Raw genomic sequence first — 18,055 nt, 5'->3', positions numbered from 1 at the left:
TTTTAAAACTAATATATATTGTGGATGGGCAATATGTGCCTTTATTTAAGTGAAAATGCAAAAAAATAAAAAATAAATAAATAAAATTAAAAAAAAAACCGCATGGAAACCGCATCAAAAACGCATGGTGTCCATATGCGTTTTTTGCATCAATAGATGCAGAAATTTAAAGTATATAACTGGGTGAAATTGCAGAAATGTGATGAATTGCAAAAGCCAGCAAAAGCATTTTTTAGGTTCCACATATGACATTTTATTTTTTATTTTTTATTTTCCATATATGACATTTCTTTTTGTGATTGTGATATAATGTGGAATACCAGAGTATCACAGACAGAAATGGTATTTGATATTGTTCTCAATGTTTTAAAATTAATATATATTGTTGATGGGCAATATGTACCTTTATTTAAGTGAAAATGCGAAAAACGCATGGAAACCGCATTAAAAACGCATGGTGTCCAGATGCGTTTTTTGCATCAATGGATGTAGAAATTTAAAGTATATAACTGGGTGAAATTGCAGAAATATGATGTATTGCAAAAGTCAGCAAAAGTATTTTTTAGTTTCCACATCTGACATCTCTCTTTGTGATTGTGATACAATGTGGAACACCTGAGTACCGACAGACAGGAAATGAAGATTGGATTGAGACCAAGTTAAACAAGTAACATCCAGTATAAAAGAGGGGTTATGGATGGGGTGAAGCATACCACTGAGGAAGGGGTTGGACCCCGAAACGCGTCTGGTGCTACATCCCATCTTTGTACTGAAAAACCTACCTTACCATTAAATCGACCATAACCGAACAGAGAGCCGGCTTTAATCTCCTGATTGAATACTGCTACAAACATCTAAAGGCAGATCCTGGGAGTAAGTACACTTGAAGGCTCTTGTGATTATTTCGGACGAACACTTGGTCGATACAAAGGTAATGGACTTAATTCGCTTGCAAGCTTTTCAGCAGTGAGTTGCTGCCATTCACGTCGCTTTGGCGGGACGCCGCCGCGACTATTTGAATAACTGCAAAGCATATGACTGTTGTCTCAATATGAAAGTAAAAAACGAATAGACTTATTGCAAACAAGTCTTTGGATGTTCACAACCATTGGATCCAAGATTTACAATATTGGACTATTGAATATTTGCTGATTAATCGAATAATAGCCTTTGCTCTGTCGAATATTCATTATATTTATTTGTTAATAACCGATTTATTCTACTGTTTTAGTTTATCTCGAATAACTTGTAGTTGGCATTCTGGTTAGCCTTAACCTGTTGGTTTCCGACACTTACACCCCCGAAAGGGCCTTTTTTTATTGCCCTAGCAGGGATTACATCCCTGGGAAAAGCGGTTTATTGCTACCTGTCTGTCTTTGTGTTGTCCCGTCCTGTCTTTTCCCCCTCCCCCTTGTGTTCTCTCTCTTGTTGTAGGTATCTGAACTTCCTTGCCAGTGGAGAGCGTGTACTTCAACTCTGCCTTTGACCCGTTGTCCGACTAGTGCGAATCTCCTGACATATTCGGACCTCCTTGGTGAGTTGTACCCTACATACATTGTGTACCATTTCATTCCCACACGATGAGGTGCATAACCTTTAATGTCAAGGGGCTTAACTCCAACGCCAAGAGGAAACTCTCTTGCTTTTAGAATTGAAATCCCTTAAGGCGGACATTGTGTTCTTACAAGAAACACACTTTGATGGCAGCTCCTCCTTCCGTTTTGCTTCTCACCTTTATCCTACTGTTTACTCGGCTACTCACAGCCGTTGGAGGGCAGGTGTTGCCATCTTGGTGTCTGCACAGTGTCCCCTCAGGATTGAATCTTCAATATTAGATCCACAGGGCCGTTACATTATACTTCGGGGCTGTTTGGCGGATACACCTATTACCTTGTGTAACATTTATGCACCAAACACGTCCCAGATTCGCTTTCTCGCCGGAATTTTCCGCAAAGTGTTTGGTGGAGGTGTGGACTCTTTGGAGCCCCTAGTCCTACTAGGTGGAGATTTTAATGCAGTGTTCTCTGAATCGATGGATCGTCTGGCTCTCCCAGGTAGACCAATACACTCGACACAGCAGCGCTTAGCCAGAGATTTTCGTAAACTGGTGCGGAAATACTCCCTGTATGACCTCTGGCGCCTCACCTATCCCACGATAGGTCCTTCTCCTTTTACTCGGCCCCACATGGTTCATACACCCGTATTGATTACCTCTTTGGTACCATTTCAACCCTCAGATTATTGGAAGGAGCGGACATGGGCCAAATCACCTGGTCAGACCATGCTCCTGTACTAGTTGACATTAGTAGTGGGTCGGGCCATGTACGCCATTGCCACTGGAGACTTAATGACTCCCTCCTGAAACAACCTACCATTGGGGAGGAACTACGTGAACATCTGAAGACGTATTTTGAACTCAATGAGGGAACTTTGTGGGAAGTGCATAAAGCTCGAAATTAAAGAAGGACTCGACTGCCTTAATCAAGACCCTTAAGTCCCGCCTTCAGACATTAGAAGGCAAGATAGCTGCTCATCCCTCACGCTGCACACTGAGACAAATTGTAGATACTAGGACCCAATTGAAGACCCTAGCTTTAGGTCGCGTCAGTAAGTTGTTACTTTACACTCAACAGCGCTACTATGCCTGGGGGAACAAACCCCACACTTTGCTGGCCAGACAACTTAGGAATCACAGCTCCCAAACGGGGCCGAGTGCTATTAGGGGGTCTGACGGAACAATCCACTATGACCGCCGGGTGATAGCGGAGCGGTTCTCAGCCTATTATTCCTCCCTGTATAACTTACCATCCGACCTTCCCACGGATGAAGGACTGAGAGATAGTACACTCCGGTCTTATTTGGCATCCTGTCACCTTCCTACCCTATCGGCTTCAGACCTTGCCGTTCTTAATAGTCCGATCATGCCGGAGGCGATTGGGGAGGTGGTGGAACATCTACCTGAGGGTAAATCCCCAGGGCCTGATGGCTTTTCATACAAATATTATAAGACCTTTAAGGCTGAGCTAATCCCTCACTTAGTTACTCTATTTAATCATTTCCTAGGGGGCAATGCTGTGCCTGCCCCAATGTCTCACTCGTATCTCACAATGATCCCGAAGCCTGGGAAGGATCCACACGAATGTCCTAACTATAGGCCCAATGCCCTACTAAACTCAGACCTTAAGATTTTCACCAAAACCCTAGCTACCCAACTAAACATCTTTCTCCCCTCCCTGATTCATAAAGTTCAGGTGGGATTTGTCCCGGGCCGTCAGGGGGCCAACAACACACAAAGAAACATTGACCTGATAGATGTCATATCTCGTTCGGTGGAGGAGGCATTTCTTCTTAGTTTGGATGCAGAAAAGGCATTAGACCGTTTAGGTTGGCCATTCCTCTTTGCTACCCTCCAGGCTTACGGCCTTTCTGGCCCATTTGTTAAAGCCATCCATAGTCTAATATACTCCTCCCCCACAGCGACGATCAGACTTCCTCATGCTCAATCTCGACCCATAAACATTGCTAATGGAACGAGGCAGGGTTGCCCCCTATCGCCTCTACTTTTTGCTATGTGTATCGAACCCCTGGCGGCCAAGATCAGGGCTTGCCCGGATATTAGAGGTGTTATGGTCAAGGATAGGGAGTTTAAGCTATCGCTATATGCTGACGACATTCTCCTTACACTTACCAAGCTTCACATGTCCTTACCAAATCTCCACTCCATCTTACAGGAGTTTGGTCGTCTTTCGGGGTATAAGGTCAACACTCATAAAACTGAGGCCCTCCCTCTTAGTCTTTCTCAGACGTCCCTGAGCTCTCTCAAAGTGAACTTTCCTTTCCATTGGAAGATGGACTCACTGCGATATTTGGGGGTTGACCTCACTCCCCGATATGGCGAGCTTTACAAAGCAAATTTCCCACGCATATACACAGAGATCAGGGGTCTTCTAGATAGGTGGCACCCTCTCCCACTCTCTCTCATGGGGCGTATCGCTGCGACTAAAATGATGATTCTACCCAAGCTTTTGTACCTTTTTGAGACCTTACCAATTAAAGTCCCTCTTAAAGACCTGAGATCCACTCAATCCCACCTCCTCAGATTCATATGGGCGGGAGGGCGGCACAGAATCCCAAGGTCGGTTGTTCTATCTAATAGGCATCAGGGCGGTCTGGGTTAACTAAATATTACTGGGCGGCCCAGCTACGCTCTGTTACGGCCTGGGCTTCCTTGCACCCTTGTTCTGTCTGGATGCAGGTAGACAGACTCTGGCTAGCTCCTGTACACCCTAACTCCATGCTATGGGCTGGGCCTGACAGGACTCAGCCAGACAAGGATCTCCTAGGGCCCATGGCGTGTACCAGACGCATCTGGCAGCAGTGCAGTAGTAAATTCCCTCTAGAGTCCACTCATTCCGCCATGACCTCCTTCCTATATCACCCCTCGCTTCCTGCTAGTCTTATCACGTCTACAACGAGACTGTGGTTTCAACGGGGGGCGTTTCGGTTCGCTGATATTGTGGACCCCTTCACTAGGGTCCTCCTACCGTTCACTACCCTGCAGGCCAAATATGATCTCCCCTCCTCCTCCAACTTCTTATATATCCAGATTAGGCACTTTGCCCAGTCCATCTTTTCGGGGGTTACGGTTTCCCTTCCGACCTTCTTTGAGCGCATATGCAGGGAAGGGGTACATGCGAAAGGTTTAATTTCTGAGATTTACTCTATATTGCTGACTCCATTCCCGGATCGGGTCCAAAGGCATTCCTACATGGTGCGGCGGGAGGAATATCTGGGGAGGGCCTTGCCGGACTCACTCTGGCACCTTATATGGGGGAGGGCAGCGAAATCCTCTGTCGGTACTTCACCAGGAGAACCAATATAAGATCTTAATGTACTGGTATCACACTCCTGACCTCCTCCATAGAATAAATCCAGTAGTCCCGGGTGATTGTTGGAGATGTGGCTTACATAGGGGTACATTGCCTCACATTTTCTGGGATTGTCCCAATATAGGCCCTTACTGGACTGAAGTAGGCGCTCTCCTGACCGATGTTTTTGGAACCGAAATCCGACCGGAACCTGTGTCCTTCCTGCTTAATGTGGTCCCCAAACAAGTCAAAAAACATGCACTCAAGCTGCTGCTACTGATACTAACAGCAGCTCGTTGTCTAGTCTCCCGATCGTGGAAAAGCCCCGACCCACCACAGGTCTCTGATTTGTATGCCAGGGTGATGGAGGTCCGAACAATGGAGTATTCCACTGCTATGTATCAGGACAAAATGGCATTCTTCAACACTATATGGGACATTTATTGGGTCACTAGGCAACCTTGAAGAAGCATGGTGAAAGGATTGTTCCCTTTCACCCCTCCCTCCATATTTGTTGGGTTGGGTAATTCTGGTTGAGAATTTTTGGGCCTTATCTCGCTTCTACCTGATGGGTTTTTTTTTTTTCCTTCTCTCTTCTTTTTGTTTAAGATATATTGCACAGCAGTTTTTGTTTTCTTTTTTTCCTTCTTTTCAGGCTGGTTACAGATGGATGCCGTCTCAGTTAGTTCAATTCAACGCTTTATTTTTGTTTGGTCTTCAATGCTTCATCACCGAATATTATCAAGTGTTACATATGCTCATCCAATATGTATGTGATGTATTTTGTGTATTAGCCTTTCCTTGAACTCCTGTGCACTATGCTATTGTAAAAGTGTATTCACGTTTATGTTTTATATACCATAATAAACCTGGCTGGGGGCTCAGGCCTATGGATTTTTATGCTCCGCCAGTTCTGAATCTGACACGGCTTCAGAGGCAGAAATCACCACTTCATCTCAATCATGAGATGTCCCTTCTGATCCTGCACCTTCACCCCCCCCCCCCCCTCCCCCCCATCACGTACCCACATTTTTATCTACTCCCCAAATTAATGTGGAAGTCACACATTTTACCCTCCTATGATTTTTTTCATTTGTTTTTGGAGGATAATGGTACAGCAGCCTAATGTGTATGCCACACAGGGTGCAGTGGCCCCCACAAGTCTCCATGAAATTAAAAAAAAACTTTTGGACCTTATAAAAAAAGCCTTCCGATCCTACCGGACTGCGAGTGCCGTCCACTTAACCCCGGCCATCCTGAAGAGATCAGCTTTATCTCATAGAGAACGCCGTAAAGACAAAACCCATAAAACTATATAAATGTGGTATCGCTGTAATCGTACTGACCGGAGAATGAAGGGAACAGGTCAGTTTTATCTCATAGGGAACGCTGTAAATACAAAACCCATAAAACTATATAAATGTGGTATCCCTGTAATCGTACTGACCAGAGAATGAAGAGAACAGGTCAGTTTTATCTCATAGAGAACGCCGTAAAGACAAAACCCATAAAACTATATAAATGTGGTATCACTGTAATCGTACTGACCCGGAGAATGAAGAGAACAGGTCAGTTTTATCTCATAGGGAACGCTGTAAACACAAAACCCATAAAACTATATAAATGTGGTATCACTGTAATCGTACTGACCCAGAGAATGAAGAGAACAGGTCAGTTTTATCTCATAGTGAACGCTGTAAATACAAAACCCATAAAACTATATAAATGTGGTATCACTGTAATCGTACTGACCGGAGAATGAAGAGAACAGGTCAGTTTTATCTCATAGAGAACGCTGTAAACACAAAACCCATAAAACTATATAAATGTGGTATCACTGTAATCGTACTGACCCAGAGAATGAAGAGAACAGGTCAGTTTTATCTCATAGTGAACGCTGTAAATACAAAACCCATAAAACTATATAAATGTGGTATCACTGTAATCGTACTGACCGGAGAATGAAGAGAACAGGTCAGTTTTATCTCATAGGGAACGCTGTAAATACAAAACCCATAAAACTATATAAATGTGGTATCACTGTAATCGTACTGACCGGAGAATGAAGAGAACAGGTCAGTTTTATCTCATAGGGAACGCTGTAAATACAAAACCCATAAAACTATATAAATGTGGTATCACTGTAATCGTACTGACTCAGAGAATGAGGAGAACAGGTCAGTTTTATCTCATAGGGAACGCTGTAAAAACAAAACCCATAAAACTATATAAATGTGGTATCACTGTAATCGTACTGACTCAGAGAATGAAGAGAACAAGTCAGTTTTATCTCATAGGGAACGCTGTAAACACAAAACCCATAAAACTATATAAATGTGGTATCACTGTAATCGTACTGACCGGAGAATGAAGAGAACAGGTCAGTTTTATCTCATAGGGAACGCTGTAAACACAAAACCCATAAAACTATATAAATGTGGTATCGCTGTAATCGTACTGACCGGAGAATGAAGGGAACAGGTCAGTTTTATCTCATAGGGAACACTGTAAACACAAAACCCATAAAACTATATAAATGTGGTATCACTGTAATCGTACTGACCGGAGAATGAAGAGAACAGGTCAGTTTTATCTCATAGGGAACACTGTAAACACAAAACCCATAAAACTATATAAATGTGGTATCACTGTAATCGTACTGACCGGAGAATGAAGAGAACAGGTCAGATTTATCTGATAGGGAACACTGTAAAGACAAAACCCATAAAACTATATAAATGTGGTATCACTGTAATCGTACTGACCGGAGAATGAAGAGAACAGGTCAGTTTTATCTCATAGTGAACGCTGTAAATACAAAACCCATAAAACTATATAAATGTGGTATCACTGTAATCGTACTGACCGGAGAATTAAGAGAACAGGTCAGATTTATCTGATAGGGAACACTGTAAATACAAAACCCATAAAACTATATAAATGTGGTATCACTGTAATCGTACTGACCGGAGAATGAAGAGAACAGGTCAGATTTATCTGATAGGGAACACTGTAAATACAAAACCCATAAAACTATATAAATGTGATATCACTGTAATCGTACTGACCGGAGAATGAAGAGAACAGGTCAGTTTTATCTCATAGGGAACACTGTAAACACAAAACCCATAAAACTATATAAATGTGGTATCACTGTAATCGTACTGACCGGAGAATGAAGAGAACAGGTCAGTTTTATCTCATAGGGAACGCTGTAAATACAAAACCCATAAAACTATATAAATGTGGTATCACTGTAATCGTACTGACCCGGAGAATGAAGGGAACAGGTCAGTTTTATCTCATAGGGAACGCTGTAAAAACAAAAACCATAAAACTATATAAATGTGGTATCACTGTAATCGTACTGACTCAGAGAATGAAGAGAACAAGTCAGTTTTATCTCATAGGGAACACCATGAAAACAAAACCCATAAAACTATATAAATGTGGTATCACTGTAATCGTACTGACCGGAGAATGAAGGGAACAGGTCAGTTTTATCTCATAGGGAACGCCGTGAAAACAAAACCCATAAAACTATATAAATGTGGTATCACAATAGAAAACGGATCCGTCTCCCATTGACTTTCGATGGAGTTCATGACGGATCCGTCTTGGCCATGTTACGGATAATACAAACCGATCCGTCATGACGGATGCAGGCGGTTGTTTTATTAGTAACGGAAGCTTTTTTGCAGAACCCTGCCGGATCCAGAAAAAGGCTGGTGGGAAAGTGGCCTTAGTTCTTCTTCTAATGCCACCCAGACACAGGACAGTGAGGCGGAGGTCCTGTGAAGCACAGAGGATCTGTTACACGGATCTTTTTGGATTTAATATATAAAACAGATCTGGAGGAGGTGCTGGGATCTTATTTATTTCTGGTGAATTGTCGTGCTCGTCCCCCTTAAAGGCTATGGACACCTTCCAAGGCAATTTTTTATGATTGCATGTCACTCATTTTCGGCTTTTCAATTGGCCTTTATTAAAATTATTGAGCCAATCTGTCAGAAAGGGTTAACAGTTTTTCTGGCTGTGACGCCGGAGAGTGGTGACCACTTCTTACTGACGGAGCAGACGGATGTGTAATGAGGACGACTGCAATAATAATAGAAGAGATGCCCCCGAGGCGTCAGGTGATGGTCGGAGGTCCGCTTTCACGGGCGTCTCGCTGATGGAAGGCGGTGAAGACTCCTCGCATGGCCGATTCCCTTGGCTCTCCCGCTGCAGCGCCTCAGTCTCCGGTCATTATCTCCCTGAGGGGGGGACGGACGGACATATTACCAACTGCAGCAGGGCTCCAGCAGTGCGCCAGACTTCTCCTGAAAGTCACAACACGTGTACCCACCTCTGCGGTGCCAGTCTTCACCTTCCGTCATAAGTGACTGCGAGGTCTAACTTCACCTGTAAGTCAGACAGTGGCGTCAGGTAACGGGGGTCTCTGCGTCGGCTCGCTCGCCCCCCCGCTCCTTACCTGAGGAGTAAACACGTATTTATACAGCTTGAAGTGGCGGAAATAGGTCGTCACCATATAGTCGGATATGTGCAGAAGCTGCTGTGCGGAGAACAGGCTGATGCTGGACGGAGGCCGCTGCAGGACAAAGGAAAGGTGTGAGTGCGAGCGCGCAGGAAGCCGGACACGTCCTCGCCACACCTCACTTACATGCACAGCGTGACACAGGAGCAAGTCCTGGAAGTGGCGGTAACACTCGGCAACATTTCCTAGCGGTGACCCTAGGAAGAAAGCAGCATTAGGTGTGGGCGCGAGGTTGTGGGGAATACCTCATGTGCCTCTTCTGGGCGCCTCACCTACACAGGCCGCATGCGTCTCCTTCACCACAGAGAACACACAGGACGTCTGCTCCCGGCTGAACCCGCGGTCCCAGCAGAAGCGCACAGTGTAGTAATACAGGTCCCGCAGGGCCGAGGCGCGAGGCTCACAGAGGCCGCCCTCCACATGCAGCCATTCAGAAAGGGCCCTGGAAGAGACGACATCTGCTGAGGACGGGGACAGACTGGGGACGGGGGGCAGAGGTGACGTCACCATACCTGTGGAGGTCGTCATCACTCTGGGCGCGCTCCAGCCTCTCCAAGTCACGGACCGTCACATCCTTCCTAAGAGACCAAAATCTATAAGGAGGAAGACAGTGGGGGAGGGGCACAGGGGGCGGCGCTAGAGGCAGGCAGCAGCGATGGAGGCAGGGGCACAGTGGGCGGCGCTGGAGGAGGGGCACAGGGGGCGGCTCTGAAAGCAGGGGGCGGCGCTGGAGAAGGGGCACAGGGGGCGGTGCTGGAGGCAGGGGCACAGGGGGCGGCGCTGGAGGCAGGGGCACAGGGGGCGGCGCTGGAGGCAGGGGCACAGGGGGCGGCGCTGGAGGCAGGGGCACAGGGGGCGGCGCTGGAGGCAGGGGCACAGGGGCGCTGGAGGCAGGGGCACAGGGGGCGGCGCTGGAGGAGGGGCACAGGGGGCGGCGCTAGAGGCAGGCAGCCGCGATGGAGGCAGGGGAAGGAGCGCTGGAGGCAGGGGCACAGGGGGCGGCGCTGGAGGAGGGGCACAGGGGGCGGCTCTAGAAAGAAAGGGGGAAGGGCACAGGGGCGGCGCTAAAGGCAGGCAGCGGCGATGGAGGCAGGGGAAGGAGCGCTGGAGGCAGGGGCACAGGGGGCGGCGCTGGAGGAGGGGCACAGGGGGCGGCTCTTGAAAAACGAGGCGGTGCTAGAGGCAGGCAGCCGCGATGGAGGCAAGGGCACAGGGGGCGGCGCTGGAGGAGGGGCACAGGGGGCGGCTCTGGAAGCAGGGGGCGGCGCTAGAGGCAGGCAGCCGCGATGGAGGCAGGGGAAGGAGCACTGGAGGCAGGGGCACAGGGGGCGGCGCTGGAGGCAGGGGCACAGGGGGTGGCGCTGGAGGCAGGGGCACAGGGGGCGGCTCTGGAAGCAGGGGGCGGCGCTAGAGGCAGGCAGCCGCGATGGAGGCAGGGGAAGGAGCGCTGGAGGCAGGGGCACAGGGGGCGGCGCTGGAGGAGGGGCACAGGGGGCGGCTCTGGAAGCAGGGGGAAGGGCACAGGGGGCGGCGCTAGAGGCAGGCAGCGGCGATGGAGGCAGGGGAAGGAGCGCTGGAGGAGGGGCACAGGGGGCGGCTCTGGAAGCAGGGGGCGACGCTAGAGGCAGGCAGCCGCTATGGAAGCAGGGGAAGGAGCGCTGGAGGCAGGGGCACAGGGGGCGGCGCTGGAGGAGGGGCACAGGGGGCGGCGCTGGAAGCAGGGGGAAGGGCACAGGGGCGGTGCTAGAGGCAGGCAGCGGCGATGGAGGCAGGGGAAGGAGCGCTGGAGGCTGCGGCGCTGGAGGCAGGCAGTGGGGTAGGGGCACAGGGGGCAGCGCTAGAGGCGGTGAGGGGCACTGGAGGCAGGGAAAGGGGCACTGGAGGCAGGGGGAGGGGAACAGGGGGCGGTGCTGGAGGCAGGCAGAGGGGGAGGGGCACCTGATAGAGCACAATTTATTTACCAGACAAGGATTTGGGATTTGGCTTTCGTTACCTAAAAAAAAATGTTTTATTAAGACTTAGAGAACATTGTAGAAACGACCCCCCAGGGGGACAGAGGAGAAGACAGACCCCCCCCCCCCCCGGGGGACAGAGGAGAAGACAGACCCCCCCCCCCAGGGGGACAGAGGAGAAGACAGACCCCCCCCCCAGGGGGACAGAGGAGAAGACAGACCCCCCCCCCCCCCCAGGGGGACAGAGGAGAAGACAGACCCCCCCCCCCAGGGGGACAGAGGAGAAGACAGACCTCCCTCCCTCCTCCCAGGGGGACAGAGGAGAAGACAGACCCCCCCCCCCCCCTCCCAGGGGGACAGAGGAGAAGACAGACCCCCCCCCCCAGGGGGACAGAGGAGAAGACAGACCTCCCTCCCTCCTCCCAGGGGGACAGAGGAGAAGACAGACCCCCCCCCCCCCTCCCAGGGGGACAGAGGAGAAGACAGACCCCCCCCCTCCTCCCAGGGGGACAGAGGAGAAGACAGACCTCCCTCCTCCCAGGGGGACAGAGGAGAAGACAGACCCCCCCCCCCTCCCAGGGGGACAGAGGAGAAGACAGACCCCCCCACCCAGGGGGACAGAGGAGAAGACAGACCCCCCACCCCCCCTCCTCCCAGGGGGACAGAGGAGAAGACAGACCCCCCTCCCTCCTCCCAGGGGGACAGAGGAGAAGACAGACCCCCCCCCCTCCTCCCAGGGGGACAGAGGAGAAGACAGACCCCCCCCCTCCTCCCAGGGGGACAGAGGAGAAGACAGAGCCCCCTCCCTCCTCCCAGGGGGACAGAGGAGAAGACAGAGCCCACCCTCCCCCCCAGGGGGACAGAGGAGAAGACAGAGCCCACCCTCCCCCCCAGGGGGACAGAGGAGAAGACAGACCCCCCCCTCCTCCCAGGGGGACAGAGGAGAAGACAGAGCCCCCTCCCTCCTCCCAGGGGGACAGAGGAGAAGACAGAGCCCCCTTCCTCCCGGGGCCCCCCTTCATTGGCCCAGCTCTCAATCACCGGGCGCAGAGCTTCCATTCCGGGACTCCCGCTCTCAGCAAACATCGCGGCTCGGCGTCTTGTCTCCACGACAACCACGTTACTATGAGTAACGGAGAATGGGCGGGCTCGGAATCATCCAGCCAATAGCATCTAAGAGTCTAAAAACTGACACTGACAGGAGCCAATAGCCTTTCAATGTAACGCTTCGGCTGGAGGACGTGACGTAACGCTTGCTGGTGGTCAGCGCGCCTGCGCAGAGAGTTGCGGGTTACTTCCGGCTGTCCTGATGGAAGATGGCGGAGAATGTAAGTGGGATAACATCGTCATTTACTTCTCAGATCTGTACGTGTGGTGAATGGTCGTGTCCCGTGCGTGCGTCCATCGGCCGGAGGGTCCGTGTTACTGCGGCTGTAATATGTGTGACGGGTCTGGACCATGTATAACCAATAACATAGCGTCCTGATCCGGGGAGGACCATGTATAACTAATAACATAGCGTCCTGAGCCGGGGAGGACCATGTGTAACTAATAACATAGCGTCCTGAGCCGGGGAGGACCATGTATAACTAATAACATAGCGTCCTGAGCCGGGGAGGACCATGTATAACTAATACCATAGCGTCCTGATCCGGGGAGGACCATGTATAACTAATAACATAGCGTCCTGAGCCGGGGAGGACCATGTATAACTAATACCATAGCGTCCTGAGCCGGGGAGGACCATGTATAACTAATACAACAGCGTCCTGAGCCGGGGAGGACCATGTGTAACTAATAACATAGCGTCCTGAGCCGGGGAGGACCATGTATAACTAATACCATAGCGTCCTGATCCGGGGAGGACCATGTATAACTAATAACATAGCGTCCTGAGCCGGGGAGGACCATGTATAACTAATACCATAGCGTCCTGAGCCGGGGAGGACCATGTATAACTAATACAACAGCGTCCTGAGCCGGGGAGGACCATGTGTAACTAATAACATAGCGTCCTGAGCCGGGGAGGACCATGTATAACTAATACCACAGCGTCCTGAGCCGGGGAGGACCATGTATAACTAATACCATAGCGTCCTGAGCCGGGGAGGACCATGTATAACTAATACAACAGCGTCCTGAGCCGGGGAGGACCATGTATAACTAATAACATAGCGTCCTGAGCCGGGGAGGACCATGTATAACTAATACCATAGCGTCCTGAGCCGGGGAGGACCATGTGTAACTAATAACATAGCGTCCTGAGCCGGGGAGGACCATGTATAACTAATACCATAGCGTCCTGAGCCGGGGAGGACCATGTATAACTAATAACATAGCGTCCTGAGCCGGGGAGGACCATGTATAACTAATAACACAGCGTCCTGAGCCGGGGAGGACCATGTATAACTAATACCATAGCGTCCTGAGCCGGGGAGGACCATGTATAAGTAATAACATAGCGTCCAGAGCCGGGGAGGACCATGTATAACTAATAACATAGCGTCCTGAGCCGGGGAGGACCATGTATAACTAATACCATAGCGTCCTGATTCGGGGAGGACCATGTATAACTAATACCATAGCGTCCTGAGTCGGGGAGGACCATGTATAACTAATAACATAGTGTCCTGAGCCGGGGAGGACCATGTATAACCAATAACATAGCGTCCTGATCCGGGGAGGACCATGTATAACTAATAACATAGCGCCCTGAGCCGGGGAGGACCATGTATAACTAATAACATAGCGTCCTGAGCCGGGGAGGACCATGTATAACTAATAACATAGCGTCCTGAGCCTGGGAGGACCATGTATAACTAATAACATAGTGTCCTGAGCCGGGGAGGACCATGTATAACTAATAACATAACGTCCTGAGCCGGGGAGGACCATGTATAACTAATAACATAGCGTCCTGAGCCGGGGAGGACCATGTATAACTAATACCATAGCGTCCTGAGTCGGGGAGGACCATGTATAACCAATAACATAGCGTCCTGATCCGGGGAGGACCATGTATAACTAATAACATAGCGCCCTGAGCCGGGGAGGACCATGTATAACTAATAACATAGCGTCCTGAGCCGGGAAGGACCATGTATAACTAATAACATAGTGTCCTGAGCCGGGGAGGACCATGTATAACTAATAACATAGTGTCCTGAGCCGGGGAGGACCATGTATAACTAATAACATAACGTCCTGAGCCGGGGAGGACCATGTATAACTAATAACATAACGTCCTGAGCCGGGGAGGACCATGTATAACTAATACCATAGCGTCCTGAGCCGGGGAGGACCATGTATAACTAATAACATAGTGTCCTGATCCGGGGAGGACCATGTATATCTAATAACATAGACTCCTGAGCCGGGGAGGACCATGTATAACTAATACCATAGCGTCCTGAGCCGGGGAGGACCATGTATAACTAATACCATAGCGTCCTGAGCCGGGGAGGACCATGTATAACTAATAACATAACGTCCTGAGCCGGGGAGGACCATGTGTAACTAATACCATAGCGTCCTGAGCCGGGGAGGACCATGTATAACTAATAACATAGCGTCCTGAGCCGGGGAGGACCATGTATAACTAATAACATAGCGTCCTGAGCCGGGGAGGACCATGTATAACTAATAACATAGCGTCCTGAGCCGGGGAGGACCATGTATAACTAATAACATAGCGTCCTGAGCCGGGGAGGACCATGTATAACTAATACCATAGCGTCCTGAGCCGGGGAGGACCATGTATAACTAATAACATAGTGTCCTGAGCCGGGGAGGACCATGTATAACTAATAACATAATGTCCTGAGCTGGGGAGGACCATGTATAACTAATAACATAGCGTCCTGAGCCGGGGAGGACCATGTATAACTAATAACTTAGCCTCCTGAGCCGGGGAGGACCATGTATAACTAATACCATAGCGTCCTGAGCCGGGGAGGACCATGTGTAACTAATAACATACATGGTCCTCCCCGGCTCAGGACGCTATAACTAATACCATAGCGTCCTGAGCCGGGGAGGACCATGTATAACTAATACCATAGCGTCCTGAGCCGGGGAGGACCATGTGTAACTAATAACATAACGTCCTGAGCCGGGGAGGACCATGTATAACTAATACCATAGTGTCCTGAGCCGGGAGGACCATGTATAGCTAATAACATAGCGTCCTGAGCCGGGGAGGACCATGTATAACTAATACCATAGTGTCCTGAGCCGGGGAGGACCATGTATAACTAATAACATAGCGTCCTGAGCCGGGGAGGACCATGTATAACTAATAACATAACGTCCTGAGCCGGGGAGGACCATGTATAACTAATAACATAGTGTCCTGAGCCGGGGAGGACCATGTATAACTAATAACATAACATCCTTAGCCGGGGAGGACCATGTATAACTAATAACATAGCGTCCTGAGCCGGGGAGGACCATGTATAACTAATACCATAGCGTCCTGAGCCGGGGAGGACCATGTATAACTAATAACATAGCGTCCTGAGCCGGGGAGGACCATGTATAACTAATACCATAGCGTCCTGAGCCGGGGAGGACCATGTATAACTAATACCATAGCGTCCTGAGCCGGGGAGGACCATGTATAACTAATAACATAGCGTCCTGAGCCGGGGAGGACCATGTATAACTAATACCATAGCGTCCTGAGCCGGGGAGGACCATGTATAACTAATACCACAGCGTCCTGAGCCGGGGAGGACCATGTATAACTAATAACATGGTGTCCTGAGCCGGGGAGGACCATGTATAACTAATAACATGGTGTCCTGAGCCGGGGAGGACCATGTATAACTAATAACATAGGTTCCTGAGCCGGGGAGGACCATGTATAACTAATAACATAACGTCCTGAGCCGGGGAGGACCATGTATAACTAATACCACAGCGTCCTGAGCCGGGGAGGACCATGTATAACTAATAACATAGTGTCCTGATCCGGGGAGGACCATGTATAACTAATAACATAACGTCCTGAGCCGGGAAGGACCATGTATAACTAATAACATAACGTCCTGAGCCGGGGAGGACCATGTATAACTAATAACACAGCGTCCTGAGCCGGGGAGGACCATGTATAACTAATAACATAGCGTCCTGATCCGGGGAGGACCATGTATAACTAATAACATAATGTCCTGAGCCGGGGAGGACCATGTATAACTAATAACATAGTGTCCACCCCAGACATGGTGTCTGCTAGACCAGCGGGGGTCTAAGCCATTCCGTAGGTGGAGGAGATAATATCCGACCTCATGGCGCCCACAGAACCCTGATCATTGTGTGCAGCCAGACACAGGCAGAGTCTGCGCGCCAGACTGGGAATCCTACCTCAATCACATCTGGTGTCTGTATGACCGGGGCGACTCAGATTGTGGGATCGTACCTGTACCCGCAGCCCCTGTCATACAGCGAGGAATCGCCGTGATTTATATCGCCACCTCAGTCAGTGGGGCAGAAACCTGAAGAATATCAGACGTCCCAGAAGGCCGGACCGAAAGGAGGGAGGGTCCCTCACAGCGCACCCCTCGGCTAAGGGGGGGTACAAATGGGTAATTGTCAGCCGTTTTGGGGATCCACATCGTTCGGAGTGATTGCCCGCATCTTCAGCTGTCCCCACAGCCGGAATATAACTGCTGCGTCTCATTAGGACAATATTCCGTATTTTACCCGTTCACTGCATTGTTATTGTCTGTATAGGGTTATCTGTTATCTGCCCCTATTGTCTATTACATCTCAACAGTAAGAAGTCCCTTCCTTGTGGTCTTATAGGACTTGCTCTTTCGGAGGGAATTACGTTACCAGTAGTGTTTCCATATAGATAACCTGTGATACTGTGTGAAATATCTGAGTATAGCCCCTATTACCTTATAGTATAGAGGATATCTGAGTATAGGCCCTATTACCTTATAGTATAGAGGATATCTGAGTATAGCCCCTATTACCTTATAGTATAGAGGATATCTGAGTATAGGCCCCTATTACCTTATAGTATAGAGGATATCTGAGTATAGCCCCTATTACCTTATAGTATAGAGGATATCTGAGTATAGGCCCCTATTACCTTATAGTATAGAGGATATCTGAGTATAGCCCCTATTACCTTATAGTATAGGGGATATCTGAGTATAGCCCCTATTACCTTATAGTATAGAGGATATCTGAGTATAGCCCCTATTACCTTATAGTATAGAGGATATCTGAGTATAGCCCCTATTACCTTATAGTATAGAGGATATCTGAGTATAGGCCCCTATTACCTTATAGTATAGGGGATATCTGAGTATAGCCCCTATTACCTTATAGTATAGAGGATATCTGAGTATAGGCCCCTATTACCTTATAGTATAGGGGATATCTGAGTATAGCCCCCTATTACCTTATAGTATAGAGGATATCTGAGTCTAGGCCCCTATTACCTTATAGTATAGAGGATATCTGAGTATAGCCCCTATTACCTTATAGTATAGAGGATATCTGAGTATAGGCCCCTATTACCTTATAGTATAGGGGATATCTGAGTATAGCCCCCTATTACCTTATAGTATAGAGGATATCTGAGTATAGCCCCTATTACCTTATAGTATAGAGGATATCTGAGTATAGCCCCTATTACCTTATAGTATAGAGGATATCTGAGTATAGGCCCCTATTACCTTATAGTA

The 18,055-nt window shown here is 49.1% G+C and overlaps 3 protein-coding genes across 4 annotated transcripts in view; 1 reads left to right on the top strand and 2 right to left on the bottom strand.

The window, feature by feature from the left end:
* The window catches only part of LOC121008516 (TBC1 domain family member 10B-like), a 959,042-nt gene that overhangs the window by 622,342 nt on the left and 318,645 nt on the right, over positions 1-18,055 (bottom strand). The gene's annotated exons all lie outside the window — the stretch shown is intronic.
* CCDC189 (coiled-coil domain containing 189) lies at positions 8,840-12,479 on the bottom strand. Its single transcript, XM_040441145.1, has 8 exons — positions 12,399-12,479; positions 11,367-11,398; positions 9,918-9,983; positions 9,678-9,847; positions 9,532-9,602; positions 9,343-9,459; positions 9,217-9,272; positions 8,840-9,124 (listed from the first exon to the last, which is right to left on the bottom strand). Exons 1-7 carry the CDS (start codon positions 12,441-12,443, stop codon positions 9,234-9,236), a joined length of 540 nt encoding a protein of 179 aa, XP_040297079.1. The 5' UTR covers positions 12,444-12,479; the 3' UTR covers positions 8,840-9,124; positions 9,217-9,233.
* The window catches only part of RNF40 (ring finger protein 40), a 39,142-nt gene continuing 33,694 nt past the window's right edge, over positions 12,608-18,055 (top strand). For both annotated transcript variants that reach the window (XM_040441127.1, XM_040441126.1), the window contains exon 1: positions 12,608-12,685. The gene's annotated coding sequence lies outside the window, so the exon portion shown is untranslated. The remainder of the gene's footprint in view (positions 12,686-18,055) is intronic.

Source organism: Bufo bufo, chromosome 7 (genome assembly GCF_905171765.1).
Source record: "Bufo bufo chromosome 7, aBufBuf1.1, whole genome shotgun sequence".
NCBI classification, from domain to species: domain Eukaryota; kingdom Metazoa; phylum Chordata; class Amphibia; order Anura; family Bufonidae; genus Bufo; species Bufo bufo.
This window is presented reverse-complemented; position numbering and strand designations above follow the sequence as displayed.

Excerpts from the sequence above, each read along its gene's own strand:
- CCDC189 (XM_040441145.1), bottom strand. The coding sequence starts at position 12,443 with ATGTTTGCTGAGAGCGGGAGTCCCGGAATGGAAGCTCTGCGCCCG. Across the intron at positions 9,603-9,677 it reads GACGCATGCGGCCTGTGTAG|GGTCACCGCTAGGAAATGTT; the intron begins GTGAGGCGCCCA and ends CTTTCTTCCTAG. Across the intron at positions 9,460-9,531 it reads TCCTGTGTCACGCTGTGCAT|CGGCCTCCGTCCAGCATCAG; the intron begins GTAAGTGAGGTG and ends TTTGTCCTGCAG.